Source organism: Delphinus delphis, chromosome 15 (assembly GCF_949987515.2).
Source record: "Delphinus delphis chromosome 15, mDelDel1.2, whole genome shotgun sequence".
NCBI classification, from domain to species: domain Eukaryota; kingdom Metazoa; phylum Chordata; class Mammalia; order Artiodactyla; family Delphinidae; genus Delphinus; species Delphinus delphis.
Genome location: NC_082697.1, coordinates 39,822,676 through 39,844,185, shown reverse-complemented (window position 1 = coordinate 39,844,185; position 21,510 = coordinate 39,822,676). Strand labels below are relative to the sequence as shown.

At 42.3% G+C, this 21,510-nt stretch overlaps 1 protein-coding gene across 4 annotated transcripts in view; it reads left to right on the top strand.

Moving 5' to 3' along the window:
* Positions 1-20,203, top strand: part of TASP1 (taspase 1) — a 237,528-nt gene extending 217,325 nt beyond the window's left edge. For all 4 annotated transcript variants that reach the window (XM_060031247.1, XM_060031246.2, XM_060031248.1 and 1 more), the window contains one exon: positions 19,077-20,203. In XM_060031247.1, the coding sequence (XP_059887230.1) occupies positions 19,077-19,169 (93 nt within the window). In that variant the 3' untranslated portion in view covers positions 19,170-20,203. The remainder of the gene's footprint in view (positions 1-19,076) is intronic.
* The last annotated feature ends 1,307 nt before the right edge of the window (positions 20,204-21,510 follow it).

Here is a 21,510-nt window from a genome sequence, read left to right as displayed (position 1 = left end):
TTTTCTTCCTCCTGGCTTGTTTTTTCTCATAAGAGTAGATTTGGCCACACTGGGACCCACTTCCTACATGGCCATGATTAGTTGGAGCCAAGTGGTAGCCACCCTGTTTGGTGGGGCCTGGACATTCCATTCTGACAGTCCTATACCTGGCCTGTTTCACTTAGACAGGCATCGGAGACTGACCCGTGTTGTAGATTTTGAACGCTAAGCAAAGTCTATCTGCTGGAATACATTTTCATTCCAGTACCATTCATTCAAATAATATAGTTTCTGTCTTCTTTAAAGCCTTCATCTTGGAGCGTCCATTCTGTCTAATCCTAAGGATTAAAATTCTTCTCTGATGATTCTTATGTATGATTTTTATGTCTTATAAGTAAAGCAGTGCTGTAAATTGGTGAAACTTTAACATTTTAGTAACAACTAATTGAGACATTTGGATATGGTTGAGCTACTCTCTCTATTTGCATTCTTTTCAAATACTTCTGGATGCAATAAGTGGTACGTATGGCGATTTACTTTTATGCTCTTGAGCTGTCATCACTGCACTGTACATGTTTGGACTACACTGTCTGCTGCAGTGTTGAAGGCATGAAAAGAAACTTAATTTAGAATGAGGGTTGTGTTAATGCTTCACTATTAGGAGATGCTCAGGGTACTTGGAAACAGCTTTTTCTTCACTTGAAATAGAAAATTAATCGTATTTTGAATGTACCTCCTGTAACAGATGAAAACCCCAATAATCCCGATATCTTCCATTGATAGGTCTTGTGGATATTATGGTAAAATTTTGAACAGTTAGAACCTGCTAACAGTTAGAACCTGCCCTGTTAAAAATGGAAGATCTTGGCAAAACAAGCTCTTACTAGGCAGTTAGTAATAAGCCCCAGTAGCCCCTGAATAAAACATGCTTCCAACCCAAATTTCTACAAATTTCCAAAGCCAGGTCAGACAGGAAGGACCCAGTCTTTAAGGTGATAACCTCTTAGGTACAACAAGTTCCTGAACCTCGCAATTTATGTTTTTGTTCAGTAGGCCATACTTGGGGCAAAAAAGAAATAAATACAATCTATAAGTTTTTCACCATCAAAGATGACAAAAATTCATTTCTTCTTAACTTCAGTTAATCAGTATTAGAGCTAATCAGGGATTTATTACAGTGATTAGTAATGATTAACTGGGAAGGAAGCCTTGATTCTTTGGCTTTGAGATTTTAGCTACTAGAAAAAGTCAGTTTACTTAGGAGTACAGTTTTGATGAAACATAGCGGCTCATTTTTTAAAACGAAATATTTATTAAACAAATGCAATTGAGTGCCTATTATATTCAGGTACTTTCCTGGAAACATAATAGTGCACAAAAAAGCTAAGAATCTTTGTACTCCTGGCCTGACACACTAGTGGGGAAAATAATAACCAAGATAAATAAGGTGTATAGTATGTTTGTGATAAGTGCTAAAAAGAAACGTGAAGCTGGCAAGGATTTTAGGAAGTACGAGGGTTCCGATGTTAGGCAGGTCTCACTGAGAAAGTGACGTTTGAGTAAAGCCTTGGAAGATTTATGGGAGCAAGGCAAGAACGTCCCAGCATGGAGAACAGCAAGAGCAGAGACCTTCAATCAGGAGTGAGTGTTCCGGGTGTGACGGAGGGACAGTGAGAAGGCTGGTCTTAGTGGGACAGAGTAAGCCATGGGGGACCAGACCATGTGGGTTCTTACTGGTCACCGTCAGGATCTGGGCTCTTCCAAAGCCCCTGGAGGATAGTGAGCAGAGGAGTGACAATGTCTGGCTCACATTTTAAGAGGCGACTCCAGCTGCTGAAAGGGAGGCAGCGTGGACGGCCGTTGCCACCCGTGAGTGACGATAATGAGTTGGACTAGAACGTTAGCTGGGCAGGCGGTGAGAGCCAGTTGGCTTCTGTGTCCATTTTAAGAGAGAGCCGACAGGAGCTGCCGATGGATTGGACAGAGGCACGGGGGAAAGAGAGAAGACAGCAATGAGAATGGAGTTGCCATTTACCAGTGGGGGGAAGAAGGTGAGGAGGGAGGAAGCAGGCTTGAGGGGAAGTAGAAAGAGCTCAGTTCTGGATGTGTTCATTTGGAGATGCCTGTTAGGCATTGAATGGAGACGGTCAGCGTGTGGTTGGATGTGTGTGTCAGGAGAGAGGACTAAGTTGAAGATGTGTATTTGGGAATCTCAGCATATAAATGCTTTTTTAAAATTACAAGGCTAGGTGTGATCACCCAAGAGAGGGACCACAGCCAGGAGAAAAGATTTCTGAGGAATTGCTGTGTTGATAAGTCAGAGAGGTGAAGAACCCAGCAAAGGAGACTGAGAAATGGCCGTAGAGGCTGGTGGAGAACCAGAGGAGAGTGGGGTCTTAGAAACCAAGGATAGAAAGTATTTCAAGGCCAAGAGAGCGATCAGCTTTATCAGATCCTGTACTCTGGGCCCATGAAGTTAGGTCTGAGGACAGACCACTGGATTTAGCATTCGGAAGTCATTGCTTACCTTGGTAAGAGCCGTTTCAGTGCAGCGGTCAAGGCAGAAACCTGAGTGGAGAGGGTTTAGAGAGAATGGAAGGAAAGAAGCTGTGGAAACAAGAATAGACAAGTCTTTTAAAGTATGTTGCTGTAAATGGAAGCAAAGAAATGAAGTGGCAGCTGGAGGAGGAGGTAGTTCTGGAGAGTTATTATTCTTTCCTCTTTCTCCAGTGGAACCAGATGCTTCACTTTATGTCCAGAACACTGCACAGATAATTTTCTACAAAATGAGTTGAGGAAAAGTGGCCCAACTCTTGAGTCCTGGGGTACCCCAACATTTAGTGGCTGGGGAGGTGAGGAACTGAGGTCTCAGTATTAGAGTAAAAGAGAAGGGAGGTTTCATCACACTCTTTATAGGAGTTTGGGTGCAGCTGGAATTGAAGGACGGCATCCGTTGACATTTGGGATGAGCTGGCTTACAGAGTCCGTGGGTTCCTTTATTGAAGAGTGTCTGAACTTCACGTGCTCCCATGCCTGTCTGGCTCTGAGAAAAGTGGGCTGGGGCTGACATTTGACCAGGCTCCTTTTTTTCAGAGAGCCTCTCCCAGGACCAGCAGAAGCCAGCCTGGGAAGCCTTGCCCTCTCTCGTCTCAACACCTTAATAGTTCTTTGGTGTCGCACGGGTCAGATCAATAAGAAGTCAGGAAGCAGATGGTTTTGACGAGGAGAACTTTCTTCAAAGAGTTTGTTGGCGGTTTTTATTTTTACCCCTCCCAAATTCCTCACTGACAGATCAACTGAAATTCTCAGGAAATAGTCCATTACACAAATAGTAGTTTCACTCTTTATGGTAGTTTCAACATTAGCCTTTCGTTTCTTTTCAAATACAAGATGCTCTTTTCAAGCTATAGTAAAATCCATGTTATCTGGCAGCTTACCAACCAGAAGACTGTTACTGACATTTTGGGTTTTCACTCAGTACAAATCATCTGGATGCTGAGTCTTCCCCACCAGGTTCTCTAAGAAGGGGCCACCTGGTTGTCTTTACCAAGGAAATGGCAGCCCAGGGCTTACCATTACAGGAGCGAAGGTAAACCCCCGGCCTTCATGCTGCACATGGGCCTGCAGGGCTCGACTAGATCTCCTCCTCTTAGCTTCACACCTCCCGCTCCCATTAGCCCCTCAGAAAGAAATATCTGAAATATGAAGTTCCTTATATAAGGTGGCGCAGCTACCAAGAGGTGGAGCCAAGATTCAAGCCAGACATTCTGAACTCCAAAACCAAAGCTTCTAACTACGTAGTTGTCAGGAGAGGCCTAAGCTGGAGGTGTTTATTTGGGAGTCTCCTCATATAGGTGCTTTTTATAAAACTACAGGACTGGATGACGTCACCAAGGAGTGACCACAGATGAGAGAAGAGGGGCCTGAGTCCCAGGTAACTCCCATGCATTTAGCGTGGCGGGACCTGCAAAGGGGACTGGGAAATTGTGGCCATAGAGGTTGAGGAGAAACAGGTGACGGTGGGGTCCTGGAAGCCAAGGAAAGGAGGCGTTTCAAGGAGAAGATGGTGGTCGTCTTGATGCAACTGCTGGGTCCTGCGCGGACAGTACAGCTATTTTGTTCATTCTTTTCTTTGGCAGTGCTCAGGAGTGGCGTGGGAACACAGTCATGCCTCCCAGAATGGGTCTTGAACAGTTAGAAAGGACATAGATTAATTTCTCAATAGATTATGTTGCTGCATTAAACACTCACTAAATCACTCTGCTGCATAATTAAGAAAATACAGAAAAATGACAGGGAGAAAAAAAAAATGTAATCCTGGCCCTGAATGAATCCTTCTGGAATGCAGTGAACTGCCCCACTTTAACCACTGTTAACATTTTGATATAGTTCCTTCGGCGTCTGCAATTGCGATTTTTTTTTTACACAATTGAGATTGTTTGGACTACATGGAATGGCATATTTTGCTTTATTCTTTTTTAAAATTAATTTTTAATAGAAAAATAGTCATGTACCTCTTTGAACATTTGAGAAAAAAGGTAAAGAAAATTTTAGAAATCAGAGTAAAGACTATAAAAGGTCTCCACAGTCTCAGAATGCACCATAAACATGATTGTATCAGAGGTGTGTTTCCGTGTTGTCTGTATGACACGTCTACTGTCCCTCTCACTGCCTGCCTCCCTCCTTATCCAAAAGGTAGCCTAGGGACAGGCTTTGTTCCTGCAGAGATGGGGGTGCAAATCCTAGGGGCGAGGGTGGGGTGAAAATCCAGCCTCCTGGCCTCCACCCTCAGATACTCTGATGTACTGGGTCTCAGTAAATGGTCCTAACACCACTATCTAAGAGCTCCACTCTTAAGTTAGGCTGGGTCTAAAGAGAAGGTGATACAAGTCCTAGGACCAATTGGGATTTCAATTACTTCTTGGGGCTATTTTAAAAAAATCTATAACCTGAATTCTAGGAAAATTTACACATGTGAGGTTTTTGAAAAAAAATATGTAAACCGCATTTAGAGGGCCATTCTAATGCAAAACTATAAAGAATGTTAGAATTGGAAAGAACTCCCAATATAATTGAGGCGAATTTTTCATTTTCACCTACGAAGATGCTGAAGCCCAGAGATCTAGTGACCCCCAGTTCAGAGACTCTCCAGTCCGTCCGCAGCAGAATTAAGGCTCAAACCCAGTTCTCTGAATCCCAGAATCATCCTGAAATTTTTTGGTAAAATGTGTGGCAGTAGCTTTTCCGAGCAAGCCCTATTTCACCCTGAAAAATAAATTTGTGTCTCTTAACAGATTTAGAATTTGATTTAGAATCCTTCACGCTAAGGCTCTGTGGGAGTAAAGAGAGCCCTAAATTTGGAGTCCAAAGGCTTTCATTCAAGTCTCAGTTTTTCTATCTCCTCTGGGACCATAAGCAAACCACATAACCATTCTGAGCCTCCCCTTTTTTCCACCTGAAAAATAGGTATAGTATACCTATGTCTAACTGAGAGGATATTTTGAAGCCATCTCATTGATGCAAAGGCACTATGGAAACTAAAGCATTATGCAAATGTAGGGGCTTCGTATTTTATTAAGATTTTACAAGGAACTAGTTTCACAAGGAACTGGCTTCCGCATCCTACAGAGACCTAATTGCCTTCAGAGCAAGATCCATGTGTGTTTCATTCTTCTGTCCCCTCATAATAAGTGCAGAATAAATACTTCTAAATAGTGGAGAGCTTTTATCACCTTTAGCAGAATGGAATATCCATGATAATTCTTCACGTGAGTGACGCTATAATAGGTACTGTGGGCTTGCCCTGTGTATGTGGATGCCTTCACGGGGCTTTTAAGATAAAAATAAGGGGCAGCGTTGTCTGATGTTGCCTCTGAAGTGTGGTGTCGTTGCATGGTAAAAGAAGTAACAAAAGTTGCTGAGAGACTGGAACAACATACTGTTCTCATCAGACCTCATTTTCGTCTTATTTTAAGGCTCCTTGGACATGATATTTCTATGTGAGAACAGTAGAACTTTCCCTTTATGTAGGCTTGTTTCAGGACTAACAACGAAATCTGCCATAATGCTGTCTTTGTGCTTTGTCCACATTTGCCAATGGTCTTTTATGGCATCCTTGTTCTAAATGTGGAAAACGAGGTAGGGGCGACATGGAGTAAAATGACTAACATATGGCATTAATTTTTCAATCTGTTGATATTTCTGATTTGTTGGGTTGAACTTGGGAATTACATCTTCACATTGCTCTGGCCCATTTATTACTTTCAATTGAAGACAATGATGGGATAGAAGTAAAACGCTTGTTTTTAGACTCATTCACAATGTATGCAAAAGCTAAAGAAAGTCAGTGTCAGAGAAGGTTAAACTTTGCGAGGCTCCTCTAGAGACCGTCTAACCCAGAGTCCTTGTTTTACAGCTCTGAGATTTTCACTGATTTGCCTGATATCACACAGGCTAAGGAAGTGAGCACCCAGATCTTTTGACCTGTAGTTAAATGGGGTTTTATTCTGTAAAATATACACATTATTCTGGATTATATTAAGCAGGTTCATGTGAAACTGTCAACTAGCTGAGTACATCTGCTTTCAGGATGAAGTCTGAAGACCAAACTCTATTTTTAGAGCAGTAAACTACATTCCAAACTTTAATGCTGCACACAAAGAATGCTCAGAATATTCTTATTCACAAGTTGTGTCTCCTTGAAAGACAGCTCTTGAAAGCAGTGGGGAGGGAACCTCTGGGAAAAGGATGGGAGTTGGGGATAGTGTCTCCGGACTCAAGTCATTAAGGAAAAAAAAAGCCCATAGTAGATACAAAGCAATAAAAACCAACCAGACACACTTCCTCAGCACTTCTCTCTGGAATTGGTCATTTAAGGTCTATCACATTTGTGCCAGTAAAAGAAAGCAGAGAGTGACTGTTGTCACATCAGGTAAGAATTCACTGTGTAAGGGCACAAGGTGTGCTCAGCCAGCATGCCACCTCCAGCCCCAACTCTACACACCCCGAGTAGCACAGTGATGATGCAGAAGACAAGCTGAGCCTGCAGCTAAATGGGTCTCTATTCTACAAAACATACACATCATTCTGGGTTGTTTTAAGGAAGTTCATGTGACACTGTTAATAGATTGAAAAATATAAGTTACCTAGGACTCAACAATTTGAAAAATAAGGCAGAATTAACAAGAGAAGGGAAAATGGTAGGGAAAGGAATATCTGTCTCTTCAGATATTTATGGTAAGTTGTAAGATTGAGTGTGAGACATTCTTGTCCCGCTCTCCAGGAGGGAAATTGCCCTGCAAAGAAGGTAGCCCTCCTGCTTTCCATATTCCTCTGAGCGCTGAATTCTGCAGTTTCATTCATGCGGCAGGACGCAGCAGACCTGCCAGGCACGCAGCCCACACCTGACCACTGTCGAGTTGCTGCCGCCCCCGACCATCTCTCTCAGAGAGGATAATGTGCATGTAGTTGTTGAGATGAATGGACAGATAATGTCACATCATATTATTTCTATATTTTGTGTCCATCCTGGGAAATACCTAGACTTTTATTTTCAGAGTTTTAAGGTTCACAATTTCAATATCACTTTGAGCGTTTAATTTATACAAATCTCTTCAAAAATTTGTAACAGACTTACAAGCTATAATCAAAAACTACAAAACATGAAACTAAAAACTATAAAATGTCTAATTTGCCGTTTGCTCTTTCATTTCCCAAATCCTCATTAAAAAAAACAAAATCCTCTATTGGCTTAGCAAACATACAGAGCCCCTTCCATGGGCCAGGCTGTCTTTTAGGTAAGGAGGGAACAGCAATGAACAGATAAAACTCCTCGCCCTCGTGGAGCTTTTGTCCCAGTGGAGGAGACAGGCAATGAATGGGATAAAGGAGCAAAATGGATGGCTGGTTAGATATGGTAAGGACATAGGAAACGTTGAGGCAGAGAGGGTGGCAGTAGTGAAATTCAGGTGAGTGGCCAGTGTAAACCTTCCCCAAAAGGCGGCTTTTGAGTAAAGATCTGGCAGAAATGAGCAAGTGAGCCACCTGGGCGTTGGATGGAAGAGCTTTCTGGGCAGTGAGAACAGCACGTGTAATGGCCTCGAGGCGGGAATGTGCTGCGTGGTTGAGGAACAGCAAGGAGGCCAAGTGGAGATGGAGAGGAATGAGCCAAAGGAAAGGCAGGAGGATTCCAGCCAGAGAATGAATGCAGCCCACAGCATATGGGGCACTGTCGGATTTTACTCTGTATCTATTATGGACTAAATTCTGTCCTTACCAAATTTTTATCTTAAAGCCCTAACCCCCACTGTGATTATATTTGGGGATGAGGCCTTTGCAGAGGCGATTATGGTCAAATGAGGTCATAAGGACAGGGCCCTAATCCAATAGGACGTCTTTATAAGAAGAAATGCCAGGGATTTGCACACACAGAGAACAGGCCATGTGATGACACTGGGGGAAGACAGCCATCTGTGAGCCACACAGAGAGGCCTCAGAAGAAACCAGCCCTACTGATGCCTTGATCTTGGACTTCCCAGCCTCCAGAACTGTGGGAAAATAATTTTGTTATGGAAACCCTAGCAGACTAATACGCTGTGCTAACCTTCAAATTGTCTTTGAGAAGAGAACTTTCTGCTAAAGAGTAAAGCTGATCTTGAGCAAACTTAACTAGTTTAACTGACAACAATACTCATTTTGTGTCAGCCCAAAAGGAGCTACTCATCCTGCAGGTACTATATTTGACTTAAAACAGGTGAGCCTACAGATTAGTCATCCGAAACACAGCTAGCAAGTCAGTCCAGCCCATTTTTTTCATAGGGGCAGTTTAAAAGCAGCTCTCACAATTCTTTTATTTTTGTCTTTTAAACATAGAAGAGTTCGCCTTTGGCTGGTGTGAATGAAGAAGATGCTGTACCTCCTTCTTCCATCCCTATTTCTTCCCCAAACTGTGCTCCCCTTGTAATCTCTTACCATCTGCCTTCAAACAAAACTGCCTTCTTAACATCACAAGAAATGACGAGGGGGAGAGCATTTGGCTGCTTTTGAAGGTTTATTATTCAGAACCCTGAAAAGGAAGAAAAAGAATCAAGTGTTTACCCTTCCTTTCTTATATGCACTTTATCGTGGAATACCAAAAAGTTGAGAAAGTTCTTTATAGAAGAATTCCAGCTATTAATGTATTGACAGTGATAGAATTAGGAAACCACTTGTTGGTAACTCTTGAAATAATGGGGTCTAGGCAATGATTATCAGTGACTGCTAAAACTGAGCAGAAGCTTATTGCAAGGTTGACAGGCAAGGAGACAGGAAACACAACTTAAATTTGTCTCCCCATCTGGGGTTCAGTCAAACTTTTATGAGTTAGGGGAGGAGGGTTGGTGTGCAGAAGCACTGGTGGGGCAGGTTTTTTATTTTTATTTTCACATCTTTACTGGAGTATAATTGCTTTACACTGGTGTGTTAGTTTCTGCTGTATAACAAAGTGAATCAGCTATACGTATACATATATCCCCATATCCCCTCCCTCTTGCGTCTCCCTCCCACCCTCCCTATCCCACCCCGCTAGATGGTCACAAAGCACCGAGTTCGTCTCCCTGTGCTATGCAGCAGCCTCCCACTAGCTATCCATTTTACATTTGGTAGTTATGTCAATGCTACTCTCTCACTTCGTCCCAGCTTCCGCTTCCGGTGGGGCAGGTTTTGATTGGAGGGCTTTGGAGCTTGGCCATTTATGGTAAGGTGTGGTAGATGGGCTTCAGCACCGGACCTTCCTGGACAGCAGACCCTTCACTTCTGAAAGGGCTCTGGAGTTCAGGTTCAGGTCAGGCCCTGGTCCTTTGGAGGGGGTCGGGGGAACAGGTTTGGTTCCAGGTTGCTTGAGGTGCACATCTCCTCTGCATGCTTCGGCTGCATGACTTGAGGTTTTGTTCTGTTGTCTCTGGAAAACAACTCAGTATCTTGTTAGAAACAGGATAGGCCCAGTCTGGACTGGTTCTATGGTTACAAAACCATTAGGCAAAGGTTGGTGGGAGGATCGGGCTGCCACCATCTGAACCCAATGGACCAATAATAGTAACCGCACTGAAAGATGATCACAGATGTTAGGGCCATCTGAGCACACACCATAGGCAGAACACAGCCCCACCAGTGGGAAATTATTGCCGAAAATGCCCTTCTAAAGAAGGTAGCTGCGACTTTACTCTGGTGAGGGAATGCAAGGGTTGCCAGATTTTTCAAGAGTATCTAGAAATCAAGATGCTTGTATGCAATTTCCCCATTTTGAAATATTTTCTATTAATATCTTTAGAAGTTGGAAACACTGTGTGGCTCAAACCAAGCAAACTTATCAGCTCTCCCTTAGGCCCAACACTGCTCTCCAGTCCTATTTGCTGTCCAGTGCCGTGGCCTCCAGAGAGCCTGCCCCACCTCCTTGATCCACATCCATGCTCTCTCTCTCTTGACTTCATTAGCATTTGTGGTTGGGTATCTGTGGTACTGTGATTTAGCATAAGAAGTACATATTTGTTCCTCCTCCAGGGTTCCTGACTCACAGCTCCCCAAACCCTTGGAATTTCCCAAGTGATAATAGCAATAGGAGCATCTTTTGCTATAATATTTGATCTCTAGTCCTCAGTTTCTGAAATCATTTCAGAGCCGTAAAGGTTAAATGGGTATCTTGTTACTCATAGCAAGCCCCTTTCAAGCACACCTGGGTTTATTTTAATGAGGTGACTTTTGGAAAACCCCAAGGTAACCTAAGCTTGGGGTCTGGTTACCAGGGGAACCAACCATGTGACTAGAGGGTTAGAAATTTCAGCCCCACCCCCTGACCTATGGGGAGGGGAGAGGGACTAGAGACTGAGTTCAGTCACCAATGACCAGTAACGTATTCAATCATACCTATGTAACAGCGCCTCCATAAAAATCCCCCGAAACACAAGGTTCAGAGGCCTTCTGAGATGGTGAACGTGTGGAGATTTGGGGAGTGGTGCCTTCAGAGAAGGCATGGAAACTCCAAGCCTCTTCCTACCTTCCTTGCCTATGCATCTCTTCTCTATCTGGCTGTTTCTAAATTATATCCTTTTATAATGTAAACTGTTTTCCTGAATTTCATGAGCTGCTCTAGCAAATTAATCAAACCTGAGGAGGGGGTGGTGGGAACCTCTCATTTATAGCCAATTTATAGCCATGGGCCAGAAGTGCAGGTGACAACCTGAACTTGCGATTGGTATCTGGCATTGTGGGGAGACAGTCTTGTGGGACTGAGCTCTTAACCTGTGGGCTCTATATCCTGGTAGATGGTGTCAGGCCTGAGTTAAATAGTAGGACACCCAATCAGTACCCACAGAGTTAATAGCTTGGTAGTGTTGGAAAACACATTGGAGTGTTATACCCTCTAAGTGTATGGTCACGTGCCTTTGTTAATGGTTTTCTAATCATCTCATATGGCCTTACTTGTCTTCCCAACAACATGACGTGTTCTTAGAAGGTAATTTGCCAGTATTCTACCACTTTGGTTTTCTCTGTAGCACCCAGGCACGCTGAGCTGATTGTTTTTGAGCCATTGAAGATTAATGATACAGCAAGCAGGTATATACAAAGCCCTTAGTAGTTAGCAAATACTCAGCAATTGTTAATTATTGTATCAGTGAGAGCAAAACAGCAGCATCAAAAATATTGGCCTAAAAATGTCCATTTTCTTCAACCTTACCTTTTAGCATGCAGCTAATTTTTCATTAAAATATCTCGTTCTATTTTTGAAGACTATCAAACATTTCAAATAGAATTACCCAATTCCGGGATATCAACTAATGTGTAATAGATATTGTGCTGCATAATGTTTTGTGCTATGGCTATGTGTTTGTTTGAATAATAAGAATCTAATGTGTTGACACATGCTTTCATTGCGTGCAGTATCTCATGTAGTCCTTGTCAACCTGATGACAAATGCTCTTACAGTAAGTCCCCTACATACGAATGAGTTCTGTTCCGAGAGCAAGTTTGTAAAGTCCACCTTGTTCTTAAGTCCAACAAAGTTAGCCTAGGTACCCAACTAACACAATCGGCTGTATAGTACTGTACTATAATAGGTTTATAATACTTTTCACACAAATAACATTAAAAAAACACAAAAAATAAAACATTTTTAATCTTACAGTATGGTACCTTGAAAAGTACAGTAGTACAGTACAACAGCTGGCACACAGGGGCTGGCATCGCGTGAACAGGCAAGAAGAGGTACTGACTGGAGGAGGGAGAGGAGGTGGGAGATGGTAGGGCTGAAGGATCGTCAGCAATAGGAGAGGGAGGGCAAGCTGCAATTTCACTCATGCCTGACATTAGTGCCACAGGTTCTGGTTCCTTGCTGGATTCAATTCTATCTACCCTCTTGAAAAAACGATCCAGTGATGTCTGGGTAGTAGCTCTTTTTTTCTCGTCATAGAAGACACAGAGGCACTGGATTGCATTCTGAACGGCTGCTGCAACCTTCTTGTACCATTCTACGTTCGGGTCCTGTGCCTCAAAAACTAACAGTGCCTCCTCGGATAAAGAAAATCCCCTTGCCATTTCCTGCATTGTGTATCTCTTTGGTTCGCCGGAAGCATTGCCACCAAACAACAGAGTTAGCCTATCCTTTGCTGCTTTATAGCCTGGCATCAGCTTTTCCTCCTTACTGATGTAACTTCGGTCTGGCATCCTCTTGCAGTACAGTCCTGTCTCATCCACATTAAAAACCTGCTCAGGTAGATACATGCCTTCATCAATAATTTCTCGAAGCGTTTCAGGAAATTCCCAGGCAGCTACCGGGCAGCTACTGTATCTGCACTTGCTGCCTCGCCACTTAGTTTTACGTTGTGAAGGTTGGCTCTAGCCTTGAACCGATGAAACCAGCCATGGTTGGCATTAAAAGATGTGCCCTCTGATTCTTTACCATGTTTCTTCTTCAAGTCTTTTAGCTTTCTCTTGAATCACCATTAAGCTGAGCGGGACTCGACACTGATGTGATCCTGCATCCGCACACTGAGAAGTTTCTCCATCTCCTCCGTCACTTTTCCACGCTTCTTCGATATTATTGTTGGCATCATCGGCACAGCAGACTTCACATGTTTCATGATCTTGTCCTCATTCTTCAGAATCGTGCCGATGGTTGAATGATTCATGTTATAAGAACGAGCGACATCTACCATCTTTTCGCCTCGCTCCACTCTCTCAATTATTTTTACTTTTGTTTCCATTGTTATGTCTTGGTGCTTCTTAGCAGTATGAGCTACATCACCGCTGCTTTTACGCTTGATTCTGGACATCCTGGGCTTGAAATAAAGACACTGCACTACAGTACTCTATACAGTACTGTACAGTAAAGTACACAAAAACACAACCACTTGTAGAGGATGCACGCATGTGACAGTGTACGCCAGACGCATGAACTAACTTATGTAATTACATGCAAACACACGTGCGCATCTTTGAAAGTTCACAAGTTGAAGGTTCATATGTAGGGGACTTACTGTATAGCTATTTTAGAGGTGGGGTCCTGAGAAGTTAAGTAACCAGCAGAGGTTACATAGCTAGTAAGTGCAGAGGCCCGGATGGAATCGTTGTTAAAGATAACTCCAGCTGCTGTAACAAGCAAACCCCAGAATATATGCGTATAGTTGTTCAAACACAATAAGAAGCATGTTTCTCATTCACATAAAATACAAATTGGGGTTTCTGATTGGCAGAGGACTCTCTTCCAAATTATGATTCAGGGTCCCAAGCTCCTTACATCACCTAGGCCTCAGGTCATCAGAGAAAGTGCATGGAGAATGGTTTGTAAGATTTTCTGCTGGGCCTGGTAGTGGCACACATCACTTCAGTCCATCAGCCTGATTGCAGTCACATAGCCACATCTAACTGCAAAGAAGCCTGGGAAATGTAGTCCAGCATTGTGTCCAGGAAGAAGAGATGGCCCAGAATTCAAGGTGCTCTGATCCTGTAACCCATGCACATAGCCCTTATGATAAACTGCCTTTGTAGATGAACTTTAGAATTGGACACTATATGTTGTATGCTACATGCACTTTCTTAGCCACTGATCAATGAAAAAACTGTTGTTTTTTTCTTTTTAAAGGCAGAAAACCAAACTCTCAGAATTATGAAACCAATGAATAAAATATTTCCAAGAGCTTTTTTTTTGAGCTGTGTCTGTCTAGATTTTATGTCCCTGACCCCACCAAAGGAGGATAATAACTTGTTTAAGAGAATCTTCCCTTGACTGTTGTGGCAGATCTCAAGCAACTCTCCCGCGAGTGGAAAGATGGATTAAAATATAACCACTAAATGAAGGCTTTGAGACTTTCAAAATTAAGTTGTGTGCTTATGGTTTTCCTGGAAACCACAAAAAGCAGTCACTGAGGTAGTCTCAAAAGATTTAAAGACACGAGTATGAAAGATAGGAAGTCTCAGCTACTACTTAGATTGTGATTAGGATATCAAGCAATTATATAATTTCTGTATTATTTTTTTCTTTCACTTTCTCATTTTGAAGTCTTCAGGCTAAATATGTTATTATGCAATGTATTTGGTTTTATAGAAAGATACAGCCCTAAGACTGTTGGCTTTGAATAGACAGTTTAATTTACAAGGTGATAGTTCTTCTAGGAGTGTTAACCTCAAGGATCTGTCTGGTCACTCAGGGAATTAGCAAGAAAGCAGAGAATTCTAACTCCAAGGCCATTGGGTTCCATTGGTTCGGCACTGTTAGCATCTGCAGAATCTAAGGCTCTATCTCCATTCTAAAAGCATAATCACTTGGAAAGTGGGAAAATGGAGTCAGTCCATACTTTTAAAAAATCTATTTAAAAATAATCTTTACTATAACAAACTAGTGTGATTGACTTTTTAACCAAACTGACTGGTCACACGAGTTAAAACACCTGAGATTCTTTGTACATAAACATAGCTCTGAAGGGTATACTTTAGTCACTTCTCCACTCAATGAGCATTTCCAGAGTGTGCCTTTGTGTCAGGCACTTTGACAGGTGCAGGGAATACAGAGGTGAGTGTATGACAAACTCCTGCCTCCAGCTGGCTTTCAATTACAGAGATTCAAAAATTCAAAACAAACCAAAACCCGGACAGTTACATCACAAGCTGTGAAATGCTCAGCTGGGAGCTGTAGGAGCTAGAAGGAGGGCTTCTAGATCTAGAGGAGGATCCAGTCAAGGACGTCTTTCCCGGGGAAAGAATCGAAAGGATATTAGAGACACGGAATCCTCGTTAGAGAGGTGTATGGGTGAGGCATTCTGAAGGAATGGAGGGAGAATACCCAAAATGCCGCTGCTCTGGCATCTACCATTTTCATGTGCTATTTCTCATTAGTTCCAAATTCCAATAAAAGTACACTGCTACTTAAATGGTTTTAAAGACACCTTGTTAAGGTCTTATGCTTGTAGGACACCCTAGAGTCTGCACAGTCCTTACACACCCAATATAAAATACTTTATTACACTTTTAAATGCTGGCATACAAGTTCATCGTAGACAGTGGTGAACTGTCCACAGACATTTTTAGGCTCAAGGAATTCAAACCCACTTCTCCAAAAGAACTTTTAGAGATAAACACTCATATAAAATATTCTCTTAAACAGCCCCCACTGTTTATAATATGATTTGATGCTCCATTGAAATTTCCACAGAAAGCTTCAAATACATCTTGGCTCAAACTTTTTCAGGCCAAGGTTACTTATTTTCCGATGAGTCAGAAGACCATGTTGATTGATGAAACTGGTGAAGTGTTGACATACATTTGGACGGTTAACCATTCTATTCCCCTCAACACTAAAATCATGCCAGTGTGTTTTGTAATTGCAAAATCCCCCTTGACTAGATGATAATTTAGGGAAGCAGTAATCCTGAGAAGTTAATCTTAACAACTTGTTTGTCTGGTTGAGCATTTCTGTCTTATGTAAACAGCTCAATTTATACAAATCTCAATGTATTTTTGAAGTATTTTGTCCATGTACCATTAATAAATATCTCAAGACCTTTGTCATCTTTTCCAGTTCTTTTTTCTTTTCCTTCCTAACTCTCCTTGACACTTTGTGGTTTAGCTCAGTTTATTTAGATGTTTTTCTGTTGTAAACTTGGTGTGGGTAGGAATGTTAGAGGTAAGTTTGGATTGGCCATCTGTGTTTCTGTAAATCTCAGAGGATTGCTATCAAGTCCCCTGGTCTGTGGGACAGCAGTTTCTTCCTTCTAGTTCTGGGTCTTTTTCATGCTCAGCAGAAAAATCAGTTGCTTTAAGACTGACATTCCCCTGGGCAAGTTGCAGGCTGTCTGCTTGGACATATGGTCGCTCTTTGATCTTTTAACAATTAATTTATTCTCTGTTGCCTCTGGTGCCTGGACCACCAGGCCTGCCAGGGAGTCTCACTGGATTCTCTCTGAATCTCTGGGAAATGTGAGGGTGGAGTTTCCTGTGAGCTTCACTTTTAGGGACAGATATCTTAAGGAACCTGATTGGAAATTTTCAACCTATTTGTGAACAGAACCTGGTGTTAATATTTCTCCATTGGGGTCTGCACCATGGATTCATTCCTAGCTAACCCCTTCTCTTAATGCCATCTTATAGAATACCGTTCTGGACCAGGAAGAAAATGGTCGTTTCTGCTTTCTTCTTTTTTTTTTTGTTTTTAATTGTGCTAAAATATACATGACGTAAAATTTACTGTTTTAACCATGTTGGGTGTACTGTGCAGGGGCATTTAGTACATTCACATTGTTGTGCAACCATCACCACCGTCCATCTCCAGAACTTTTCACCTTCTCAAACTGAGACTGTATGCCTATTAAGTAATGACCCCATAATTCTACCTACCCTCAGCCCCTGGCAACCGCCATTCTGCCTCCTGTCCTGTGAATTTGACTTCTAGGTACCTCATCTAAGTGGAATCGTGCAGTATTTGTCCTTTTGTGTCTGGCTTATTTCATTGAGCTTAGTCTTCAAAGTTGATCCATGTTGTACCATGTGTCAGAATGTCATTTCTTTTTAAAGCTGAATAACATACCACTGTATGTATAGACCATATTTTGTTTATTTATCTGTTGATGAACATTTGGGCTGCTTCTACTTTTTGGCTATTGTGAATAATGCTGCTATGAGCATTGTGTACATATATATGAGTCCCTGCTTTTACTTGTTTTGGGTATATACCCTGAAGTGGAATTGTTGGATCGTATGATAATCCTATGTTTAATTTTTTGAGGAACCACCATATTGTTTTCCACATTCTTGATCCCTGTCCTAGCCATGTGACTCTTTCATGGCTGAGGAGGGTGAGATGAGAGATGAGATAGACTAAGGGGCTTCTCCTCTCTCAGGGAAAAAAATTCTTTGACCTCATGTTAATGAATCCCTGAAAGAATAAAAGGGCCCCATCAACACTGAGCCCTGGGAGTTGTGGATCTGAGCATTTTGTGCCTGATGTGACAAGGGCTGCTGGGTAGCAGAATCAAACAACACGTCCTCTTCAAACTTCTCCCGCTAGGTCAATAAGACATCACAAGAAATGAAAGATCCACAAATGTGTCTTACTGTGGACTTCTCGGGTATAATATATCCGTACTTATAAGATGTAATAAGATGCACTAAACAGCCTTCAGATGCAATAACAAGGCCAGATTCTGGGACAGGGTGCCCAGAGGCGTGAGCCTGGTGACCAAACTCAGTGATACTCACCTCCCAGGAGGTGCCACATGGACTGCCTTGCCCAGCTCTCCACCCCAAAGTTGACGGGCCTCCCTCCTGGAGGTTACAGGTGGCTTCCTGCCTTGCGCACAGAAACACTAAGTACCCAGAGAACATTTTCTGTTCTCCAGAGCTTTCCAAATTGCTGACTTATGTCAGCTCCTCTAATAGGACAGTGCAGTGAGACCCAAGAACAGTCCCCACCGTCAAACTAAAGCCAGGTAGCTTACCTTTGCTCCATCTAAAGCATATGCTTGCTTTATTTTTGGTTGTGTGAGAGGATGTCAGACCCACCCCAGGCTTGGCCGCCTCACCAGCTGCATCCAGCAAGTTCACTCTGGGACTTGAACTTCCTTGGGTTCAGTCCTCAGGAAAAGCTTGTGTGGAGAAGCAGAATCAGAGAGGATTACCTGAAGGATATACAGTCCCTCTGTTCTTCTTAGAAACTCCGACATTTATCTATCCCTGGATTAAGCCAGATCATCAAAAAAAGGAATTCCTGGCTGACGTGGTCCTGACCCCTTGTGGAAGAGCTTTTCCTGCTGGCCTCCTTTGAGTGATGCTGTAATGTTCAGCCCTACAAAACTCCTTGTACAACCGCTGTCTTCACTCGTCCACTATACACGGTACCTGCTGTGGGTGAAGCCCTACAAGAGGAATGGCTTCTTGGACTCTGTGCCGGGAATGGTTTTCTCCTTTGAATGGTTGGTTTGTGTGATCCCGTTATACCATGTGGACCCCTGTCTGGTCTTGGCCACTGGGAAGCTCTGAGACAGGGCAGCAGTCTGCCTCCAGCACAGGGACAGAACTCAGGCTAGATTTTGTGTGTTAACTCATGCCTGTCTTTAACTTATTTTTGTAAGTTCTTATTTTTCTTTTTTTTTCATTGCCTCACTTGAGGTTGTTGAGTGATCTGATTTTTGTAAGCTATTTAAATCCTTTAAGGAGTCAATTGAAGGAATAAACATGAATCGGGTATTCTCAGTTGCTTTTAATGTTCAGAGGACAAAATGTATATCAACTGGTAGTTTTCAGGTAACTGGAATATGCTCAATACAGGTGGCCTTAAAACCACTCGTGTTCTGAGTGTGACTAAACTGTAAGCTCTGTGCTCCTGGGGGCCTGGGCTGTCCCGGTCTCTGTCTCCAGCTACCAGTGCTGTGCTTGGCAGGTAGTAGGTACTCAGTTAATATCCCCTGAGATTTGGACAAACAGGATCTGTCTGCACCTGAGTTACCCGCCAGCACAGCCTGTAGATGCTCAGAAGCAAAGAGAAGCCAAGATGCTCTGGTGTTTTCTCCGCCTTTGTCGCACGTCAGGGGGACACAGCTGGCACCTCTAACAGTCTTCCGTCTCCTCCTCTGCAGACTCACATTTCCAGACTCCCTCCCGGTGCGGTAGCCGGACAGTCCGTGGCGATTGAAGGTGGGGTCTGCCGCCTGGAGAGCCCAGTGAGCTGAACCTTCAGGCTGAACACAGAGCATCTGAGCGGCATTTCAGAACCCGAGCTTCGCAGGGTTTTAACCGAAGTTGGATGTTTTATCTTCCTCGTTTTATAATTCCTGTCACAGCCTCGTGCATCGCTCGCGACACTAGTGCTGCTGTAGTTAGCGCTTGGTGACACGCGCGTCTTGGGCAGATGAGCGGGACTCTGTGTGTGTGCGTGCGTGCGTATGCGTGCGCCCTTGCGCACGTGCAGTGCGTATGCTTGCTTCTCCTTCGATGAAATAGAAACTCCTCCTTATTGTGTAACCTCAGTCCAAGAATGATTAAATCATCTTCCCAAAATGTGTCTTTAACTGTTTACAAGTAAAACCTAAAGTTGCAGGGAACATTGTTGATTTCACGAAGAGGTACCAACTGTCTTTGATATAACATGTCGGAACTGCAATCTACTTGTTGAAATGACTGACAGTGGCCATGCTCCATATGATAACAGTGCTAGTAACAAAGTGTTTTTATTTGTTAGCCAGTTTAAGTGGATCCTATGGTAACTTAAACTGTTGTTCTCATCCCTCATATGGGGCATTTTTCTTTAACAAAGAATGGTTTCAGTGAAACAATCTAGCAGAGAATTAAGGTCAGAACCTTTTTAAGTAATAGTCTTATTGATAAAGTTTGTACTTCTTTCCTCAAGCTTTTCTAAGCTTAAATACTGCATAGCTTCGAGCTGTGTGTACTATATTATGAAAGAATATGTAAAGAGAACATACAGTAATGCACAGTCCTTAATTTGTGTATAATGGAATGTTATTTACAATGTAACACTGTAAATAAGAAAGCAAAATTTATGGGAAAATTCAATATTATCTTTGTTTCTTGTTTAAATATATTTTTAAGATAAAGGAACAAAAATAAAAGAAACATATTACTGGGTATAGTGTGTGACTCCTCTTCTCAGACTAATAAATTATCTTTTGAATCGTAGATTGGAGAGCCGTTTTTTGTTTGTAAAAAGTTACTTCTTCCGGAAATCATACCTTTATGCCTCTTGCTGTGGTTCTGAGTATTCAAAATTCAGTTTCATCTCTATTTAATTAGGCTGGACACCAGCAAGATGAAAGACGAACTTAGTACATGATTGAATGGTCAATACAGAAGTCCCTAAAATTTTCATTGTAATTTGATAAAAAAATAGCCAAGGGAAGGCATAAGAACACTTTGCTTTGAGAAATGGTAGTGGCAGCTGAAAAGTCAATGGTTTCAGTTGATAAATTGCTTCTAAATGTTATATTTAGTGATTCTGGAGCCACATAAGAAAACCAAGACTTTCCTTTTGATTTTACATGTAAGAAGTAACTATTAAGAAGATACTAAAGATAGACTCGCTCAGGGGGAGGAAGTTCCCTGCACCATATAATCATGGCTCTGGGCGGTAACTGATAAAGCCCCAGATGAAATTATACACTTGACATCGATGTATGGGCAAATTATAAAGGAAAGACAACCAAAATGGAGTGGGTGTAAATATGAATGCTTTGGGAGTTGCTGACTTATATTCCTCGTACAGGCAATTACATTTGTCTCGCTGTGTTCTCGTAGACAGGTTGGTGCCGTGGTATCTGTTTCTCATTCTTAATGAGGCTGAGAACTTAGTAAGAGATGGGCTGGCTGGTGGGGAGCCTTTGGCTTCAAAAGCTTTCAAAGACCTGTTACCTGTTGGCAGGGTTTTTTCAGGAACTGGATTGGATCACATAAAACTATCAGGACACTTTGGAGTCTGAAAATCATCTGACCTATTTCACCAGGAATGCCATTTCTTTCATCTCCTTTTGACTTTATTCTGTTCATATTTAAAAGTTAGGGCTTGTTAAACACCCCTTTTATGAAGAGATTAAAATGGTCAGTATAAAAGAACACAGCCCCTCCAAAAACAGTTTGTTAGGACTTTAGTCTCCAATTTCTAATTTTTCTTTTTTTTCTAATTTAAGGAATATTATGAAACCAGGAGGAAAAACAAGTCGAAGGGTCATGGAGGCAAGAAATCTTAATTATAAGATCAGATGTTAAAGAAGAGATACTGGAACCAGAAGGTATTGACAGATATAAAATCAACTTTGTTTCACACAAAAGTAGGAAAGATAGAAACAGATAAGAATGTAACCTCATTCCCTAGTCTGGCCTATATCACCAAGACTCTGAAGCTATGTTTGAAGGTACCCACGTTTAATGTGGATGATCCTAACTATAGGCCTGTATTCTATTTCATTTTAAGGCCTGAGCGTTGGATGTTTGGTTCTCTTGGGTACAGTTAAGCCTGGCCTGGATGCCTCAAGGCTGTCACTGTGATCCTGCTCTGAG